The following is a 21,274-nucleotide window of genomic DNA, read 5'->3' as shown; positions in this document are numbered from 1 at the left end:
CAAAGGTGGCAATACCTAGGACTTTTGCTTCGCAAGTCAAATCACAGACTTCCAAATATACTCTTCTACTGGCAATCGGAAGGGCCCGTCACCGAGAGAGACTAAAGAACATGCCACGCAGGGCGTATGAATGTGAGGAAAAAGTGCTTCAGACGAGCCTCATCCCAGAACGAGGGGATATCCACGTAGCAGCCCACCCGAGGAAAATCAGAGGCCATCCAATGACTCCTTGTGTTCCTCTGGAGGAACTAAGGTAAGGCACTAAAATCTAGAATTGATGATTCCTTTTGTTATAAGCAGTTCTTACGAATCAGGGTTTCTCAAAGCAGCATGATGGCGAAGTAGAACCAAACTTTTCATCAATAAAGCGACAAAATCCCACTCCCCAACCCTTTACGAGAACCGGAGTGCTCAGCGTCGCTCAGCAGTTCGAACCTTCAGCCTTTACTTCGCCAAGGTTTTCCATCATAAACAACTGGGCAATTTTGGTTTTCCTGATGTAGTTACCGTCTCGCGGTTTGAACTCAAAATCCAAAAATGGTGAAACTCGGGTGACGAAAGAATAAAAACCATAACGCCATTCAACGTTTCTGGAATTTCCCCCAATCATGGCTTCTGAGGTTTTAGTCGTCTACCACCTTTCTCATGGTTCCGAGCCTGTTTATACAAAATTCAGTGGAAAACATTGATCGTCATAAAAATACATGTTTATGCAATGAGTTATGGGAGGATCAACACAAGCGATAATGCTTGTGTCATATTGCGCCAATTTCTGCCAAGAATGTCGTTGTAGGTGAATAAGGGACTATGTCCCAATGAACCTAGCTCATTAAAAGAGAATATTTTAGCGAATAACAGGCAAACCAGATTTACAAATAAAACTATACTTACTTGTCAATGCAAATTTTTTCCACTTGAGGCACTAAGACTTGCAGCATTCTCATGATCGTCTGAAGTGGGAGTTTTTTCTTCCATCCAAGGACCCATTGTGGGGTAGGCTGCCAAGACTGGCTTAGAACGGAACTTGTCTGGCTTCTGGCTGATGAGACTGATGGTGACCTGTCTGGCATCCTCTCAAACTTAACTGGCTGTCCAAAAAGTTTTTTTTTTGTTTTATTATTATAGTAATAAGCAAGTTTTAGCGTTTAATAGGTGGAGAGTGAGGCTGAAAGAGAAAGGAGGGGGAGGGGGAGAAAAAGTGATAACGAGAGAGGGAGAGGGAGAGAGAGAGAGAGAGAGAGAGAGAGAGAGAGAGAGAGAGAGAGAGAGAGAGAGAGAGAGAGAGAGAGAGAGAGAGAGAGAGAGAGAGAGAGAGAAAGGAGAGTCATATTTTCACACAGCCCTGCTTTCACCAAAGCATAATATTCAGGATTTCATTTTCTGACAAAATATTTTTGCACCAAGGATTAAGCAAAACAAAGAAACACAATAATGTGAAAAATCATGAATTGATGTTTTTCTACTGTTATAGGCTACTATGGAAAAATCAAACAGTTCGTGGTAACGAACTGTAAGTAAGAAGCGACCCGGCTCAATAGTAACCGAAAGTCTAAAAAATGGAATTTGGTACCAGTAGATACACCAAAAGAATCGGATTTTTATTCTGATTTCAAATATTTAAGTTCATCAAGTTCAGTCTTACCCATCCAAAGTTAGGAGCCTGAAAAAATTGCCTTATTTTCGAAAAAAGACGGAAACACCCCCTAAAAGTGATAAAATCTTAATGAAAATCAAACCATCAGATTCAGCGTATCGGAAAACCCTACTGTAGAGGTTTCAAGCTCCTATTTTCAAAAATGTGAAATTTGGTATTTTTTGCCAGAAGAAAGATCACGGATGCGTTTTTTTTTTTTCCAGGGGTGATCGTTTCGATTCATTGGTCCTAGAATATCACGAGAGGGCTTATTCGAAAGAAAATTAAAAGTTCTAGCGCCCTTTTTAAGTGAACAAAAAACTGGAGGGCAACTAGGCCCCCTCCCACGCTTTTTTTTTTCCCAAAGTTACCTGATCAAAATTTTGAGATAGCCATTTTGTTCAGCATAGTCGAAAATGTAATAAATATGTGTTTCAGGATGACTTAATCCCCCACAGTCCCCAGGGGAAGGGCTGCAAGTTATGAACTTTGCCCATTGTTTACATATAGCCTACTATTGGTTATTGGGAAGCATACAGACTTTTTCAGGAGGGATTTTTTCTGGCGAGGAGAGGGGTCAGAGGAGGGGGGTTACGTGGGAGGAACTTTCAATGGAGGATGTTCTCATAGGGGAAGGGATATTTCTATGAAAGGGGTAATGGATTTCCCAGCATTATTTAAAAAACGATCAGAAATTAAATAAGAAAAAAACAATTTTCAACTGAAAGTAAGGAGCAACATTAAAAATTAAAACGAACAGAAATTATTACGTACATGAGGGGGTATGCCCTCGTCAATATCACGCTCTTTACGCTAAAGTTTTATAGTAATTTCAAAAGGACTGTCTATCCTGATTAACCGGCCTTTGTGATTAATGGTTCTTTCTTCCAGAGTTGAAAGAAATTTCGAACTTCAAAATGAGAAGTAAGGTAATCACGAGGGGGTGAACCCCATCATATACGTAATAATTTCTGTTCGTTTTAAGTTTTGATGTTGCTCCTTACTTTCAGTTGAAAAAAAATGTTTTTTTAATTCAATTTTAAACATAGAACGAAGTTAGAATACAGTGTTATCGTATACGGTCAGGGGACAACCGTCTCAGCGCATGCCTCTAAAACCCCTTTATCTACATTCCAACCAACTAATCGTCTTCAAGGAAGATTCTGCTGAACTGTAAACAGGTCAATAAAGCGGGTCTAGGCCTCCCTGCGGTCCCCCACGGAAAATTCCCCCATTATCCTCAACACATCCGGTCAAATTTTAAGATAGCCATTTTGTTCAAATTTGTCCAAGGTCAAATACCCATGCCCCCGGGTTCGAAAGCCCCCTTCCCAGCCCCGGAGCAAGGGTTGCAAGCTATGCAAGTTGCCTATTGCTAAGATATAAGGTTTTTATGGGAAGAGTGGTCGTATAAACCATGGAGGGGGGCAGATACCTCAAAGGCTGCATTTTAATGCCAAAACATTTAACTCTCATTTAGTCTCCATGTAAGTACAGAATTAGTTCTAGGGAAGGGACGGAGGTGGGGTGGTTACGTAGGTAGAATTGATATTAGGCGGATCTACTCTATTTTGATCTATTGCTTTTTTCCTATCTTAAACAATGCTCAATATCTTTCTGGGGAATTGGTATTTTTTTTAGTGAGAAATTCCATGTTCATACTCCTAAACATGGCCAAAAATATCAACGAAGTATTTTTTCCAAAAATACCATTGGTAATTAAATAAAAAATAAACTGTCACATCCACTCCATTTCGCATCCCTCTCGATTTCTGGGAATATTTCTGGTCTACACTATTATTGTGAAAGTAAAGAGTAATATTAAACCCCAAAATTAGCAGAACTTGTTCCGTACAGGAGTGGGGCTGTCCCTTCCCCATCCCCAGCCTTCCCCTAGTGGTGGAGGATTATCATTCAATCGGAAATTGAGCGTTCTAGTCCTTTTTTATAAGTCTAAAGCAATTAGAGACCAACCAGTCCCTGTCCTAAAACTGTTTTTGATGTCTGGTCATTTTGTCGCCCTTTAAGACATCTGATCAACATTTTGGGGTACCTATTTTGTACTTTATCTGTGGCTGCTCAATTTTGCATGTGGGGGGGGGGGGTTAGATTACTATCTAACCTATAATGAACTATCTCCAGAAAAAGTTTGCATGTAACTAAGCTGAAATGAACTTCAAACATGCTGCAGCCGTCCCCCAAAAACACGAAAATATGTATAAAACCACAAAAAAAAAAAAAAAAAAAAAAAAAACAACGAAAAGCAAAATTTTAAATAAAAAAAAACACCAAAAAAAAATCCTTAGCGTCAAGATCTATATTTATAACGGCAAACACAACAATCCAATGAACTCAGACATTTGGCAACGACAATTTGGATTGTATTTTAGAATGTCAATCAAATTTGGCAACAGTATTAATATTCATGGATAATACGAGGGGTTGGGGGTGGGATACTTTATACCAAAGTCTCATGACTTTTACCATTTTTTAAATAATTTTCATGTTTTACTATTTTTGCCCCTCTACCATCAAAGCAATAAATTTATGTTCACAAGCCTGGAAAAAAAAATGCAAAACTTTGTCCCTACAATTCCATTTCCTTACCTGACACTTTTCCGTCGCAACTAGTGTACTGGAAGCGATCTAGTGCCTAATACATTTGCTTGAAAATGTCCAAGAAAGAACCCAATTAATACAAGATGAATTTGGCAGCAAACCGAACCCGAGTAACATTAGATAAGCGGCCATACAACTCTTAGATAACTCAAATGAAACACATGCTTAAAACAGACAGTTTCAACAGACAGCTCGTGCTAGGATTAATAGAATAAACATAGCTACACTTTTCTAGCCTCAGTTAGAGAGATTAAGAAGCACTGTAAATTATTAAAAGGCCGGACATTTTTTTTTTCAGGTATGTTCTTTTATTTTGGTTTCAGTGCATTGTCAAACGTCATTCTGTGATCATTCTTTCATCCCAGATACAAGGGGATATTAGCGGTGCCTCAAAATCATGCTCAGAAAATAACGTTATAATATTAAATTCCTTGTTGAATGCTCTTTCTAAATATTCTGGTAGTTTTCAGGTATATTTTTTTTTTTCAGGTATATTCTTTTATTTTAGTTTCAGTGCGTTGTCAAACGTCATTCTAGTGTTCATTCTTTCATTCCAGTTACAAGGGGATATTAGCGGTCCCTCAAAATCATGCTTAGAAAATAATGTTATAATATTAAATTCCTTGTTGAATGCTCTTTCCAAATATTCTGGTAGTTTTCAGGTATATTTTTTTCTTCAGGTATTTTTCAAGTACTTTTTTTTTCAGCTTTTTATTCTTTTATTTTAGTTTCAGTGCGTTGTCAAACGTCATTCTAGTGATCATTCTTTCATTCCAGGTACAAGGGGATATTAGCGGTCCCTCAAAATCATGCTTAGAAAATAAGGTTATAATATTAAATTCCTTGTTGAATGTTCTTTCCAAATATTCTGGTAGTTTTCAGGTATATTTTTTTTTCAGGTATTTTTCAAATACTTTTTTTTCAGGTATATTCTTTTATTTTAGTTTCAGTGCGTTGTCAAACGTCAATCTGTGATCATTCTTTCATTCCAGGTACAAGGGGATATTAGCGGTCCCTCAAAATCATGCTTAGAAAATAATGTTATAATATTAAATTCCTTGTTGAATGCTCTTTCCAAATATTCTGGTAGTTTTCAGGTATATTTTTTTCTTCAGGTATTTTTCAAGTACTTTTTTTTTCAGCTTTTTATTCTTTTATTTTAGTTTCAGTGCGTTGTCAAACGTCATTCTAGTGATCATTCTTTCATTCCAGGTACAAGGGGATATTAGCGGTCCCTCAAAATCATGCTTAGAAAATAACGTTATAATATTAAATTCCTTGTTGAATGTTCTTTCCAAATATTCTGGTAGTTTTCAGGTATATTTTTTTTTTTCAGGTATATTCTTTTATTTTAGTTTCAGTGCGTTGTCAAACGTCATTCTAGTGTTCATTCTTTCATTCCAGGTACAAGGGGATATTAGCGGTCCCTCAAAATCATGCTTAGAAAATAAAGTTATAATATTAAATTCCTTGTTGAATGCTCTTTCCAAATATTCTGGTAGTTTTCAGGTATATTTTTTTCTTCAGGTATTTTTCAAGTACTTTTTTTTTCAGCTTTTTATTCTTTTATTTTAGTTTCAGTGCGTTGTCAAACGTCATTCTAGTGTTCATTCTTTCATTCCAGGTACAAGGGGATATTAGCGGTCCCTCAAAATCATGCTTAGAAAATAACGTTATAATATTAAATTCCTTGTTGAATGTTCTTTCCAAATATTCTGGTAGTTTTCAGGTATATTTTTTTTTCAGGTATTTTTCAAATACTTTTTTTTCATGTTTATTCTTTTATTTTAGTTTCAGTGCGTTGTCAAACGTCAATCTGTGATCATTCTTTCATTCCAGGTACAAGGGGATATTAGCGGTCCCTCAAAATCATGCTTAGAAAATAATGTTATAATATTAAATTACTTGTTTAATACTCTCCAAATATTCTGGTAGTTTTTGTGACGATGGACCTCCTTCCCTGATGGTCTCAGATATAGCCCCTAGATATAAACAAAACTAACAGAGTAAAATAAAATAATGAAGTTCTTACTTTCTAATATGTTTCTATTCATAAGATTATCATGTTTCTTTTCATTGTCATTAACATCTTTAAATCCCTTTAAAGTAATATTTAATATCCACCAGATCTCAGATTCTTTTGCAATCAAATGAGGTGAGGGCTTTTGATGGGGCAAAAAATTCGTTTCAACGAAAAGCGAAGCATAGAGAAATTTCAAACAATACAGAAATATATTATTTAGGGCTATATCTCGGGCCCTCAGAGGGGAGGAATGTATTGTCAGAAACACGATTGTGATATTTGGAAAGAGCATTAATTAAGGAATCTGCAAATGCTGCTTTTATTTTATTAATATGTATATTTCCGAGGAGCTGGTAATATCCCATGTTACCCAGTCTTACTTTTCTATCAATCTTTTGACATTTAATTATTAATTACCTCCATAGATGCCGTGGCCTTTCAATGATATTTGGGCGGGGGAGGGGGGGGGAAGTGCTCATCCCTTGGATTTTCCCTTCCTCTTGATTTTAAAAAGTATCTCTTTTTCATTTTTATTGAAAAACACTCTTTCTTTAGTGTTTTTGTTATAAATACCGAAAACAGCGAAATTGTCCCCCGAAGATTTTGAAAATACATTTTACCCCCCCCCCATATTTTCGTGAATCGACACTACTGCTTCACAACAGAATCAGTCTGATTACAATCATATGTAGGTACACAGTCCTATTTTGAGCTAAGTCTTGGTTCTTTCCCACCATCCGCTGGAAATGGGTGAGGAAAGCTGCAGCTTTCTGTGCTTCCTCTTCTGTAATATTATCCCAAGATATTTCACCTGTCTTTTCAAGGGATTAGGTGTTCATATATTTTCAAAGCAAAAGGAGCTCGCCTTATCCTAATATTTGTCAAAGCTACTATTTCGGTCTTGTCTGGAGCCTTTAAATGTAGTTCATGTTTTTGGAACATATTTGGATCTCATTCGCCTAAGAGCATGAATGTCGTATTAGTTATCACAGGCCAAAAATGAGTTAAACTTTCAGGCACAACTTTTTGCATAGAATCCGAATATACCTCTGAATTCTTTCTAGCATGACATCGCCTCAGCCTTCCATAAAATGGAACCTGAACTACTAACCATAAATGGAGCCTAACTACAGGGCAAATCTCTGACGCCTACGTTTAACAAAATTTTGAAAAGGCAATGTTTTCTCCTCTCAATATTTTTCTAACCTTTAAAGATTTTTTCCCCATAATTTTCAATTTGGTTTCGAACACATCGTTGAACTGCAAGTATGAATGATTGCAAAAGCATGCAAGAAGGCTTATGCATTTCTGAGGAACAAACTTCAATTTGTGCTAAACTCTCTTTTAGTTCCTCCTGCTTTATTTCTGGATATTTGTAAAGCTTTTGATTTGACAACCCATTTTATTCTTTTCTCTACAATTTCTCATTTCGTCACAAGACGTAGTGCGTTTCTTTCGTTTAAATCTTACGCGTTCTGTAGAATTATCTTTATTAATCCGATTTTTCATTTCCCTTCAGAAGTTGACCATAATGTCACTCAAGGGTCGATTCACAAATCGTAGCTTCTCTTCTTTCGATTCTCGTGTCATTTTGGCTGATTATAGCACCCTTGTTACTTCTGGGAGAACGAAGACTTGTTAAATAGTGGATATATTACCGTGAATGTCCGAGATACTTTTTTTTCTCCTTGAATTTATTTCAAGGAGATGTTTCTGATTTCTGATGTTTATAATCAAATTTAACCTAATCTAACTTAGCCTAGCCTAAATGAATATAACATAACTTAACTTTACTACCGTCATAGCTTGCGTAAGACTGAAAAAGCTAACTCGCAAAGCTAATTGAGTCCAAGCAGAAAAAAAGGAATTTCGGACATTCACCAGTGAATGTCGACATCAACCAGATTTCGGACATTCACGGTAACAAATACAAACTTGGTGGATATGTTCGAGAGTGACCCTGTTTGCCTTGGTTGGACAAGAACTTCTTTCCTCTAAATGTTTGTAAATTTAATTTTGTTTTTCTCGTGTATCAATGGTTTATCCTCAACAATCTAAAATTCATCTATCCAAAGGCTCTAATGGTAGACTAAACGACGGCCATGTGCATTTCTTAGGCATCATTTGTGATAAAAATCTATCTTATAAGTACCATGTTGTTTTGATTAAAATGAAGATATCTTGCATGCAGAAATCTTGGAATTCTAAGAAAGCTTAAACACATTTTTCCTGGGCCAATTCTGAAAATCCTTTTTACAGTAATTAATTCCATCGTACGTTTCTTATTCCCGAGTTAAAAGGGTGTGTACTTTCCCTTCTTTTCTTAAACCAATTTCTGACATTTATATTAAGACTGTAAATACAATCTATGAAACAAATCGTTCGACAACTAAACAACTGCTTGATGTTGCACTCTTTACATTCGTGTCCACCGTTCCTGACTGCTCTAGCCCTTTGACTTAGAAAATGTGTTTGCATTACGGTACTAAAAGGAATTGCTTCTTGTTTATTTAATAGAAGGAAGATGAATCACTACCATTTCACAGTGGTTCTGCGGTAGACAGATGAAAAGGAAACCCGTCTTAACAAATATGGATTCCACATGGGAAGTTGTATGTTTGACGAACATCAGAGTTGTATATCCTTGGCGAACACCAGACTTGACACTGAATCATTCAGTAAGGTCCCCATCATCAGTCCGTACAGCTTATAACTGGTTATCGTATAGCGTGACAATCATACGGACAATCGTGTCTGCGAATCCCTAATATTGTATTATTCTCCATAGTGAGTCTCTGTGGACTGAGTCAAACTCCTTCAAAAAGTCATTGAAGGCAATAATAATGTGAATTAAAGCTCTCGGCACGCGGCAGGCTTCTATATATGGAAACTCATTGTCGCTTGTCTTCTAACCGCAGATAATTTGAGCCTTTTCTTGGCATACAATGTCAGATGGAATTTTTTTTCCATTAGGCAGTTTTTTTTCAAAACACATTTATTAACTTTCGGTTATTATGGGCAGCAGTTCGCCTTTTACTAGGATACAGCTACAGTTGCAACCATACTGAATATTATTAACTATATCGATCCTTTATGTAATTCAAAGATAATTGCAAACAAAAAAGCCCAAGGTTTTTTTTTTTATTTAGAATAGTAAGAGACGAAACTCAGAGAATAAGGCAGCTAAGTAAGCCAAATATGTGCTGTGGTTTTTTCTTTACTAGATTTCAGCTATCTTTGTATCCATGATACCGATGAAATTTACTGAATAGCTGATCAAAATTGTCTCAAGAACTAAAGCCTAATGTCTCCTCGACTATATTACCATATTTCTAACCATAACTAGGGTCTTAATCAAATTTAAATTTGTTATTTCTGTTACCATGGGCTAGAGTTGGTTCTTTACTATATAAAAAACTAAAATAAAATAATATTTTGAATTTTATATTCTATGGAAATATAGCACAACTTTATAGAGATGCGCAATTTAGGAGTTAAGCCCAAAAAAGTTTGGTTCCAGGAGACAATTTTAACTTTGAAGCGACAGATGAAATAAAATTATTATATAAAAAATTTTCAAGATTTATTCTAGTTTCAATTGAGAAATAAGATTTTTTGTTAAAACCCTAAAAAAAATACTGCATTTTATACAACTATATCTACATACTTTTTATAATGTTAAATGTACTATTTTGATCTTCGTTTTCAAGATAATGTTAATTTCATTTGCTATCCAGCGTTATGCAAAAATGTCGTTTTTCTTGAAAATTGTTTTCTATTTTTAAAATTATTATTGTTAATTACAAATCTTCATCAATTATGTTTTTGTTAATTACAAGTACATCAATTTCCTTTAAAATGAGCTATTAAACAGCTCTCTATGATGTTCTGGTGCTCCACTAGCTGCGGAGAAAGAAGAAGAAAAAACAAAAACACGGAAAAAAAAGATGCTGTTGGTGCAGAATATCATGCTTAGAGCCACTTTTCATGTTTTTCAAGCCAATGAATTTTCCTCGTTATTCCAGCCAAGGAGCTGAAAGTTTCCTATATAGGGGTTTCGGACAAGGTGATTCTAATAGTGTACATTGCGTTTCGATCTGATTATTTTAAGGAGTTATGGGCTTTTTTTTTTTTTTTTTTTTTTTACTATGGAACGTAATCATCTCTTACTAGGCTGCTAGCTACCGCTGCAACCAGGATAAAAAAAAAGACCGTGCTCTTTATGATTAGAGTTGATTAGAGTAAGGACTGGCAATGACAGTCCTAGTCCCATGCCTTCTATGTCAGCACGAATCTTTTCTGGTCATTTGCAGGCTCAGGATTTCCTTTCATGATCTAATAATTGTGTTTCACAAAACAGGAACAATATCAGGAGTTGCCTGATTTTAAACACTGAGAAAATCTCCATATGTTCAGGTTGTCACAATGGAGTATTGTCAGACTGGGTATTTATTCATTCAAGAAGCTGACTCAATTCATAATGCGACTGAACATCATTTCAGGGGTTAAATATTCCCTTGTCTCTGGCACTTTTGTGACGGCTTATTAAAGCAAAAAAGTTGTTATCCAAAAGATTTTCCAGGTTTTTAAAGCTGCGCAAAAGAGTGCAAAAGCTAAAAAAGTTCCTTTTAATAAAGTCAAGGAGCTAAAATTCAGGTCAGCAGAGCAGTCGAAAATCCTATACTGAAGACTTGCAGTTCGTCACCTTGAATAACGAAGAGGCTCACTTTTTGCATAGGTGGCACTAATCTCTCTCCCTCATTTTGTTTAATTTTTTCCCACATAAAATTGCATCGAATAAACGGTTATAGAATATTGAGAGAGGGCTTATATTAGCGGAAATATATTAACTAGTGCCGTTTCGCAACACAAAACATCAATTATTGCTCAAAGAGGGCGAAAATGACGGCTTATGCAAATTCTAAGATAACCATTTAATTATTAATTTCCTAAAACCCTAGAGCTGAGGTTCTAAGCCCCCCTTCCATCTTTAGATACAAACACTTTTCTGGATGGATAGCAAAAAGGAGGCACTGTGCGATGTGTCTCCTTCGAGATACATTTAATGACTCATTTAAAAGCTACTGCTCATATCTACGTGCTTTTAATAATTTTTTCTAGTAACCACATCGTAAAGGGCCACGAGACCAAAAATAGCAGCTTTCAGTGCCATTTCTAGAGTGGGAAGGCTGAAAAACATAAAAAGGGTGCCACTGTAATCTCCCAGGTCAAAACATTAGCCAGAGGTTTAAAATCCCCTCTTGTATGTTCCCCCTCCCAGCCCCCTTAGTGAGTGAAATCTAAAAAATGTTTAAATAACAGCTCAAAAGGGAAAATCCTTTTATCTGCTAAAGACGGCCACTACATATTTGACCGAAATATCCAGAGAAATTTTTGTATTTCACTGTCGAATAAAAGGATCTTCCCAATTGAACTGTTATTTATACGCCATGGAAAGGCAGTGTGGTCTTCAAAAATACCTACGTCGTAAAAAAAACTGTTTACAAAAAACTGCCTAATAAAAAAATATTTAATATTTTTCTCTCGTTCTCTTAAAAATTATTTGATTTTCTGCCTGTAGCATCTCAAAGATTCCAGCTATATCACACACCTTGGACTCTTTATCCATGTTTCAAAACTGCACGTATCTCTTAGAAAAACTTAAGGGAGCGTGAAGTAAAACGTATTTGAGTAAAATATTACGTAAAATACGTATAGTATACGTAATGCGTAATAGTAATACGTAATATTAACATTAATAATAGTAATACGTACAGTACGTGTTATATATTAAGTAAAAGTGCAGAAAACGTATTCTCAATTGCCCTATTTTAATGAAGCTTATGTTAAATTCTTTCGTTTCATCACCTTTATTAGACTGAGATCTTTGTGTAACATTTCTTGTATATATTGCGAAAATGAGAAACTAATTTAAAAAAAATAACAAGTTTCAATATAAAACGGGTCCTCAATTAGCGATAAGAAAATATATGAGGGACATATCAAAGGAACAGTTTGAGAATTTGGTAAACCATGATACGATGTAAAACTGAAAGGATACAGAAAAGAATGAAATATTTCAACTATTTTGACATGAAGGAAGATTAATTTTACGAGAATGGACTAGAAATAACAGGACTGAACAATAATAATGTCTCAGATGCGTATAATATGATAATATAATATGATTTTTAGTATAATATGATTTTTAGTGATTTTATGAAAACTTTAATTAAATCCTTTTATAAGAGAGGTGAAGTAGAGATAAGAGTTCAACTCCTTTTATTAGACCCTAAAAACCCTGACAAAAACTGTTTTCACTTTCTAATAAAAGGATTTATCCCTATTTGAACTGTTATCTGTGCGTCATGGAAAGGCACTGTGGCCTTCCAAAATATTTAAGACAGATAAAAAGCGTTAGTGTGGTTAGTGCAGAGGTATTAGCTTAATTACTTGGGATGACGATACTTAATAGACTAAGAGATACTGTAGAAAAAGCTTTAAGAGAAGAACTGCAGGGTTTTAGGAAGAAGAGAGAATACAACGACCAAACTATTAGATTAACAAATTTTAGAACATTTTTAGATTAACAAATGAGAAGTGTCCAAATCAATAGACCTCTTTAGTCCTCAGTTTTATAGATCATAAACAGGCATTTGATTCAGCAGATAGAAAAATTTAGTGAAGGTCCTATTCTCGTATGATAGACCAGAGAAATTCATCAAAATGACCAATCCTCTGTTTTCTGTAATAATATTGCTGCGGTTAAGGCAGGAAGAAAGGTTAGTAATTGATTTGGTGCAAAATCAGGAGTTAAGCAGGGTTGTGTTCTATCCTTTTTTACATGAGCTATTTTGATTTGTCCTCAGGAACACGGCAAAGGCAATAGGGAAACACTGTATCAAATTGAAAGGTAAAAATATCCCATTGACTTATGTTATACAAACGATTTGAGTATCCTCTATGTAAATGCTAGGAAAATTAATAAATTTTGAAGGTTTGAGAGTTCATGTACAAGAATAGTTTGAAAATTAATGTTAGGAAGACTATACCGCAATGAACATACATAAATGTGGAAGAGGCGAACAAGAAAATCCATCAAGATAATAGCTTCACTTACATGGCTAGGATTATTAGTAAAAATGGCAGGTGGAGAGAAGATGTTAAAAGGAGAATAGCAAAACACAAGATGTTTTTCCGCATTTGCAAGAAGTTTTGTAGAAAAAGGAAATTTTGTAGTCTATTAACTAAAATTAAACTAATGTTGGCTAGTGTAATGACAGTCGTTACTAAATCGTTGATATATATATATATATATATATATATATATATATATATATATATATATATATATATATATATATATATATATATATATATATATATATATATATATTACTAAATCGTTGATTAAATCGTTACTTTACATTAATTAAGCAAATTTTTTTATAGTTAAATGTCTATCACTGGGTACTCTTTCACCACACACACACGTATATATATATATATATATATATATATATATATATATATATATATATATATATATATATATATATATATATATATAACTATACGATAAATGTCATTTATCGTATAGTTATTTACCTAACTATACGATAAATGTCATTTTCCTCCGATACACAAATTGCGTTCAAACCCACTTTAAAGTCATTGATTTTTTCTCTGGATCATGGACATAATTAGTCCACAATGCAAGAGCGTGATGTTAAAAGCCTGTGAGTTGATATTGAGGGCAGCATTGGCACACAAAATTCGTCTTTCCCTTGATTGGTCAGCGTCCCACAGGCCCACGAGAGGCGAACTTACTTAATTTATGTTTTATAGTTAGCTCAAGTTCGATTTCGAGTTGATGGTGAGTAGATAATAAGTGAATTATAAGTTTTAATTGGGGTTTTTGGCCTGACAATCTTGTCAATAAAAGTAAATTATATTTTTTCTAGCCCGCTTTTGATTATCCCTTAACCCATTTTAGCTGGGGAAGGGAGTGTTAGGAAAGTTTTTAGTACATATTGAGGTTTGGCACCTACATACATATAAATACGAGGGTGTTTACGTGTCTTCAGATACTTCCCCCTTTAAGAATCAACCCTTGGTTAACTGAGACTTCAGAGCCAAAGCTGCTAGTCCAGCATTATAATATTTTTTTTAAATAGTGGCAATTTTGCAGGGAGATCAAATCAGAATGCCAAAACTTTAATGAAAAGATAAAATATAGATAAACCAAAGTGTAGTGACCAAAAAAAGCCCCAAGATTCTGCTTTAGAGTAGAAATGAAACGAAACTAAATCAAGCTCAACCATCACTTTCGGTCGTCCGGTTTGAATAGACATGTGTATGTTTCAATGGCCAGTTCAATTTTTTTTCACACAGGAGTAATCCTGTTTAGAGATGACAAGCAAAAACGATAGACGTTCATTTAAATTAAATAACTTACCATGCTTGGAGATTTTTTTATTTTTGCTTCTTGATTTTCTTCAATTACGATACTTTGAATGCCGCCAGCTGTTGTTTCAACTTTCTGCTGTGTATCCTCTTCTCCGTTAGTTATATTGTCCCCTGCATGGACAATAGATTCATCCTTAGCGAGTTCCTGGAGTTGATCAGCTGTTGGATTAGCAGTCGATTGCTCAGTCATCTTCAAAACACCTTAAATAGTGAGTCATCATTTTATGGGGAAAAAAGAACCAGTTTTTTTTTTTTTTTTTGTTTTTTTTGGCTTACGTCTTTCTTTAACTATTTACTTCAGTACAGAAAAAAATGTTTTAAAATTAATTTTTGGTTGTTTTGTTTTTTTTATTTTTTTTTTTGATTTTTTTTGATTTTTTTTTTGATTTTTTTGATTTTTTGATTTTTTGAACATACACAATCAACCTTACAAAAAGACATTTTCTGTAATTTTGGGCAATGAAGTCAATTTTTTTTTTTTTTTAACGTCCTTAAATATAGGTTTTCCTTACTACCTTCCTTAAACTTACCCATGAGATATGTCCAACTTAATCACATAACTAGAGTCCAAAATGTATACTGTCACAAGTGTCTTTGAGAATTTGTAAATAAGCAACTCAATTATTTGACGCGCAATACTTCTTAAAAAAACCTATCTAGTGAAGACAAATTGAAAATGTACTAAAACTGAATTATAGAACCAAATTTTTCTATCTATTGCTTCGCAGGTTATGCAAAATATATATGCAAAGCTAGCTGAAAAGTGACTCGTGATATTTTCCCATAGCAGAGGTTAAGCACAGTGACATGTTTGGAAGAAGAGTACAAAACTCTGAAAACTACTCCAAAATAATTATAAATGCTAACTTATCTCAGTCCTAAAGGGGCAATGCTTCAATTCACCCCCATTCTCCCTGAGAATGAATATACAGCCATGAGTTATATGTCCATTACATTTTACAATAGCAACTCGCACTATAAGGCTTGACCAGCATACTTTAGAACCATTTTTCAAGACCGAAAGAATATTATAGCTCCTGATATAGAAAGATAATATATATTTCAAACAAAAATCATTCAATGAATAAAATCACTAATCCCCTGCTGCTGGATGGATCGTCTGAGTCTGCTAAATTCAGCTTTGAACCAATTCATGGTTTTTCCTCATGTTTTTTTCAACTAATTGATGTTTGTTTCTTTTGGCTTTTTTTATTTTATTCACTTTTGGTTGTATTCTATAGTGTCATGTAAATAAATAAATCATCAGATAAATAAATCATCATTCCAAAAGAAGACATTTTTCCATGGAAGTACCCCCGAAAGGCCCCAACCTCAAATGATACCACTGATAGTAAGCGGAGTTCATTATTAGGTGATATAATTTACGCATGGTCTTTTAAATCTAGCCTCTTTTTTGTCTCACGGCTAGGGGATCCAGTTGAAACTTTCAGGGAAGATTTTTTTAGGGGGGGGGGGGGTTGCACTTCTTATTTGTGTTTGGAGGAAGGGTATATGCTACAATTTTTTTAAAGCAATTTGGGTAGTTAATCATGTTACTCACCTGGAGTAGCAGCCAAGGTAACGGTTTGTGTCCCAGGTTGCGCAGGTTGTGCTGGACGGGATCCCTCCATTGACGGACCTTCTCGGAGGTTTTCAACTGAAGTATGGGTAGTAATGGGCTTGCGGCCATGTCTGGTAAGGACTCGAGAAATAGCCGGAGCGTCAGTAGGAAGAGAGGCCAGGGCGTGGAAAACTTGTCTTTTTCTTATCATGGTATAAATCAAATTGGAATTGCCTAGATAAAAGTTTATACAGAGCATGCAAAATAAGAAAAAACAACACTTTTTTTTAGTATGTCACATTCGACACAGGATGGCTTCTAGTTAAAGTGATTTAGCAAGAGTCCGAAGATAGAAAAAATTCTGAAAGGAGAAGAGGCTAAAACTAACTGGATAGTGATACTCTGTTGTATTAAGAGGACGAAGTACCTTAAAGAATCGCAGTATCTCGTCCATTATAAACTTTTTTAGTTTATGATTGGATGGTTTTTCCACAACTTGTAGAGCTTGGATAAGAGATCTGAATAAATGACAGAAAACTAAAAGGCGGCATCTACTTTCTTGGAAACTTAGAAAAACCATTAAATTTATCTAGTTTTGTGCCGGAGATACAGGCAACCAGATTTAAAGAAACTTGCATCATTAGAAAGCATGAATTTTGTTTTTTCGCTTAAAAGGAGGGGAATTTATTTTTAAAGCCCAGGAAAGGGCAATCCCTAAAAATATTCTAGCAATCCTGCTTCGAAAACGTTAAAAATCAGCTAAAAGGAAGTATCACATGAGCAATTTGGCAGCTTTGGAAGTTCCCTGTAGTGCTAACCGCTTTAATTGAAAACTTTTTCGACAGAAGGGATGCAATATATATGCTATAGACACATTGAATAGACCCACTTTGCTTAACAATTAGTGAAATATATTTTTATTACTTTAAACTAGCCTTTCGTTAGCTTTTCGAACTATTGACACATTTAGATCCCTTGTCAGTTTTTACCAAAATTTTAAGCAAATATTTGACAAATTTGTCAGCTTTGGGAGTTCCTTGTGGTGCTTTGTCTTTGAGGCGATCAGTCGATACTAAGACTCGCAAAATGATTATTAAGGCACTGAATGGCCTTAAAATAAAAAGTTAGTACTTAGGAATTTAAATTATGAAAAATTGCTGATATGCAAGCTGATATGTCTGTTAACATCTGTTTTGTCCTTTTAAACAGCCATAAAGTTAAAGAGAAAATTTTCTATGATAATTTATCAGGGAATTAAAAGAGTCTGAGAATCATTGAATAATAATAAAAGACGACATACAAAATAAACCAAGGTCTTGGATACTGGTCCCAGATACAGGTTTTGCTTTGAATTTCTAGGAAGATACGGGAGATCTCACTAATTAATAGAATCAGCAATTTGTTTCAATTGAATTTTCACGCAGCAACATTTTTCCAACACAACTGGGGCTTGGGCATTTTGATAGGGAAGGTACTGTCACCTAAATAAGTCCTAGATATCTTCCAGTTTTTCCAGCTAAAACTTTATCACTAATACTACTTTACAAGCTCAGGCATAAGAATTATTGACCTGAATTCTCAACATTCCCTTCAATAGAGGTTCCTCAGTATACTACTTTCTTAATCCTAAAGGGTTTATCCATTCTCTGTCACGCGTTTTGACAACCTAAAAAGTTTAACAAACAAATGAATCTTATTGCTTAGAGAGATAACTATACATTGTGGATGGAGTTTTGAGTTTCGGAGTTCTCATCGTATAGTTCTTCTACTCGTAAAAGGCTTTGTGTCATATGTTTTGACATCTTAGAAACTTCGACAAATTAATCGAACTTAATGCTTAAGAATACAGCCATACATCAATTAAACCACAGTGCACACTATAAAGCCCTTGTACTCGTAAAAGGTCTTCCAAATTTTTTTTTTTTTTTTTATCCTAGAATACTCAATGGTTAATCCTTACTAAATTTGATGTTGACTCATAAAGGAGTCATGCTCATTTTCCCGTTCAGATTTTTGAATCAAATATGGCTTAGTAAAATTGGATAAAAATCATCCTTGATCAAGCAAAAACTTTCGTAACCTTTTAGATCTTACTTCATCAGTGGTCAAATGACGCCGAAGGATACAGGAATGGATCCTTCGGCGTGGATCCTTCGGCAGGAATGGATCCATTTCTCAACTGTGCAAGATCAGATAATAGGATTAATGTTTCTTGACGATTGATTTCACGGGCCTGCATCCGCACCCTGGAATGTTCCGTCCCATTTACGTAGAACAATGGAGTCCCCTAGGTCTTCTCCAATAGTTGAGGGCTAAATTAAAGCTACATATCAAACAAGCGGGAGCATACTCAAGCAGACAACTGAGATGGTCTCTGCATACGGCTAGATCGTGGTATTCGGGTGTAAAAACTGGCAGCGCCCACAATAAAATTCCACGAGATGGCGACATTTCGGTAGCTTCTGCGAGTAATTGTGACCACGATGAAAACCAACAATCATTTGATATTGTTGCTCAAAACGGTTCCTTCATCAACCATATAGAGGTTCATTTTAAAACAACTTGGCAAATATACTATCAGCCGATTGACTAGATTGAACACTAATTGTAAAATGAGAAACATAAGTGAGCAAATACCTACCAACTTTCCCTAAATATATAATTGACAAGGGCCTTCTGAACCGTTTTTTTTTTTTTTTTTTTTTTTTTTTTTTTTTTTTTTTTTTTTTATAAGGATACACTTGGCATGAGTTTGGGTGTATAGTACCGGCCACTTAAGAGAAAATCCGTATATTAGTTAGATATGAAAAAAAAATTATACTTATCCGAAATTAAGTACTGAAATATATGCATTTGAATCTACACATACTTACCATCAAACTGATACTGGATGACATTATTGAATATTTCCAGCAGAAAGAAGACCAACTGGTGATTATTTTGAGAAGAATATAGGAACCATGGTGAACTAAATGCTTCCAACAAATGAAGCAGTTTGTTACTCGCGACCATGGACAGTGTTTTTAAATACGGAGAAACTGAAAAAAAAGAAAAATTAACATTTAATCAATAAAGAATACATACATTTTGTATGTGCAGGTCTTTGTCTTATTTAACGTCTTAAACTACATATAAAGGTAGCTTACATTTAAACACAAAAAATCATATTTTTGGGACATACTATTTTAGTCATACTCATCATGAGGAATCTGGTCAGTTGTTCAAGATTTAGTCCTCATTCATAAAATAGCGGAAGACACGCCGACTCGGGCCATACCGGTTTGAGGAGGCAAAGATTATGCATAGTAAGAACCTACCGGTCTTATCCTTGCGTGGGTTGGTTGATTCTACACTGAATCTTGGCTAATCTCCTCTTCATCCCGTCAGCTGTTACATGAAGACAAAAATACAATTGTTATAAAACAATCCTTTTCTCTACATTTTAAAAGGTTCAAATAAGTAAAAATAATTCAAAAAAGGAAGAGGGTTCAGATGGTAGGCCAACTTCAACTCTCTCGTCATTTTTTAAGTTCTTTGAAAGAGCGACTGGTATGAGACTTTCTTCATTGATTTCTAATCTGGAATCCTTGTGGACTGGCACGAAAGCAGGGGGGAGGGGTCCGGGCCCGCCCGACCCCCGAAATCTCACGTTTTTCACCATAATTTACTGATAATTCTCACAAAATAAGGGGTTTAGAGGATTTGCCCCCCCCCAAAAAAACAACAAATTCCTGCGTACGTGCCTGCTTGTGGATACTTATCTTTAATCTCCCTGCCAGTCCAGATTCTGCTTTTCACTTTAAACTTTGTATACTCTAACCAACAGTCCTGGATTTGCATAGAATAGCCTATATAATAGCTTAGGTGCCCTTTACTTCTTATTGGAATCGTCTTCTTTCAGTGTGCAAGACAATTGCTTAGGCTGGTTCAGGTATATTCTTAGTAGCCGTTCCCGAACTGTGTCTATATAATAAAATACAGCCCTAGCTTTTCTTACTACTAATAAACAAAGATGTCCCACAAGGCTCTGCGCTCAACCCACAGCTTTTTTTGTACATATATTTTAATGGTATGGTTGTTGATTGCCACTATCAAATAGTTGGTGGTAACCAACTGTAAGTGAGGAGTGACTCAGCCCAATAGCAAACGAAGCTCTAAAAGGTGGAAATTCGATAACAATCGATACATCAAAGGATCTGGCATTTTATGCTGATTCCAAATATATGAAATTCATAAAGTTTAATGTCACCCATTAAACGCTACGAGACAGAGAAAATTTGCGTTGATTTTCAAAAAGGGGGACAACATCCTCAAAAAGCAAAGGGATCTTAATGATAAATCACACCACCAGATTTAGCATATCAGAGAACCCTGCTGTAGACGTTTCCAGCTCCTATCTACCAAAATGAAGATTTTTTTTTTGCCAGAAGAAAGTTCACGGATGCGTGTTTTTTTCCAGGGGTAGTCGTATCGAACGAATAGCCCTAGAAAATCGAGAGAGGGCTCATTCAAACGGATATAAAAGTTCTAGTATCCTTTTTAAGCGATCAAAAAGATTTGAGGGCAACTAGTCCCCCACTCCCACGGCCCTCTTTTCCCCAAAGGCATCTGATTAAAATTTGGAGACGGCCATTTCATTTAGCATAGTTGAAAGATCCAAAATTTATGCCTTTGGATATACCAATACCCCCATAGCCCCTGAGGAAAGGGCTGCAAGTTACGCAATTTGCAATTCATAGCATTGTTCACATATAGAATTCGTTATCGGGAAATATATGGAATCTTCTTTTTTTGAGGAGGGGGGGGGGTTCCACCGGGAGAATTTTCTGAGGAGAGGAAAGTTTCCGGAGGAGTTTTCGAGGGGAAATATTGCACAGGGAAGGGAAGGGGATTTCCTTGCATGATTTGAAAAACGGTCGGAAATTAAGTAAGAAACAACAAGTTTTTCGACTGAGAGTAGGGAACATCA

General features: G+C 35.3%; 2 protein-coding genes across 4 annotated transcripts in view; one reads left to right on the top strand and one right to left on the bottom strand.

Annotated features, from left to right (window-relative positions):
• LOC148942198 (protein HID1) overlaps positions 1–21,274 on the bottom strand; it is a 116,232-nt gene that overhangs the window by 12,267 nt on the left and 82,691 nt on the right. For both annotated transcript variants that reach the window (XM_089102864.1, XM_089102865.1), the window contains exons 11-14: positions 19,179–19,343; positions 16,306–16,539; positions 14,734–14,945; positions 892–1,088 (exon numbers count right to left, since the gene is read on the bottom strand). In XM_089102864.1, coding sequence (XP_088958990.1) covers positions 892–1,088; positions 14,734–14,945; positions 16,306–16,539; positions 19,179–19,343 — 808 coding nt within the window. The remainder of the gene's footprint in view (positions 1–891; positions 1,089–14,733; positions 14,946–16,305; positions 16,540–19,178; positions 19,344–21,274) is intronic.
• The window catches only part of LOC148942199 (oplophorus-luciferin 2-monooxygenase non-catalytic subunit-like), a 34,655-nt gene continuing 17,795 nt past the window's right edge, over positions 4,415–21,274 (top strand). Inside the window, exon 1 of one of the 2 annotated variants that reach the window (XM_089102866.1) lies at positions 4,415–4,550. The gene's annotated coding sequence lies outside the window, so the exon portion shown is untranslated. Of the gene's footprint in view, positions 4,551–5,879; positions 5,982–21,274 lie in introns of those variants that run through there. The other variant, XM_089102867.1, reaches the window with a different exon arrangement.

Source organism: Artemia sp. Qi Xiang Cuo, chromosome 17 (assembly GCF_049724085.1).
Source record: "Artemia sp. Qi Xiang Cuo chromosome 17, ASM4972408v1, whole genome shotgun sequence".
NCBI classification, from domain to species: Eukaryota; Metazoa; Arthropoda; class Branchiopoda; order Anostraca; family Artemiidae; genus Artemia; species Artemia sp. Qi Xiang Cuo.
This window is presented reverse-complemented; position numbering and strand designations above follow the sequence as displayed.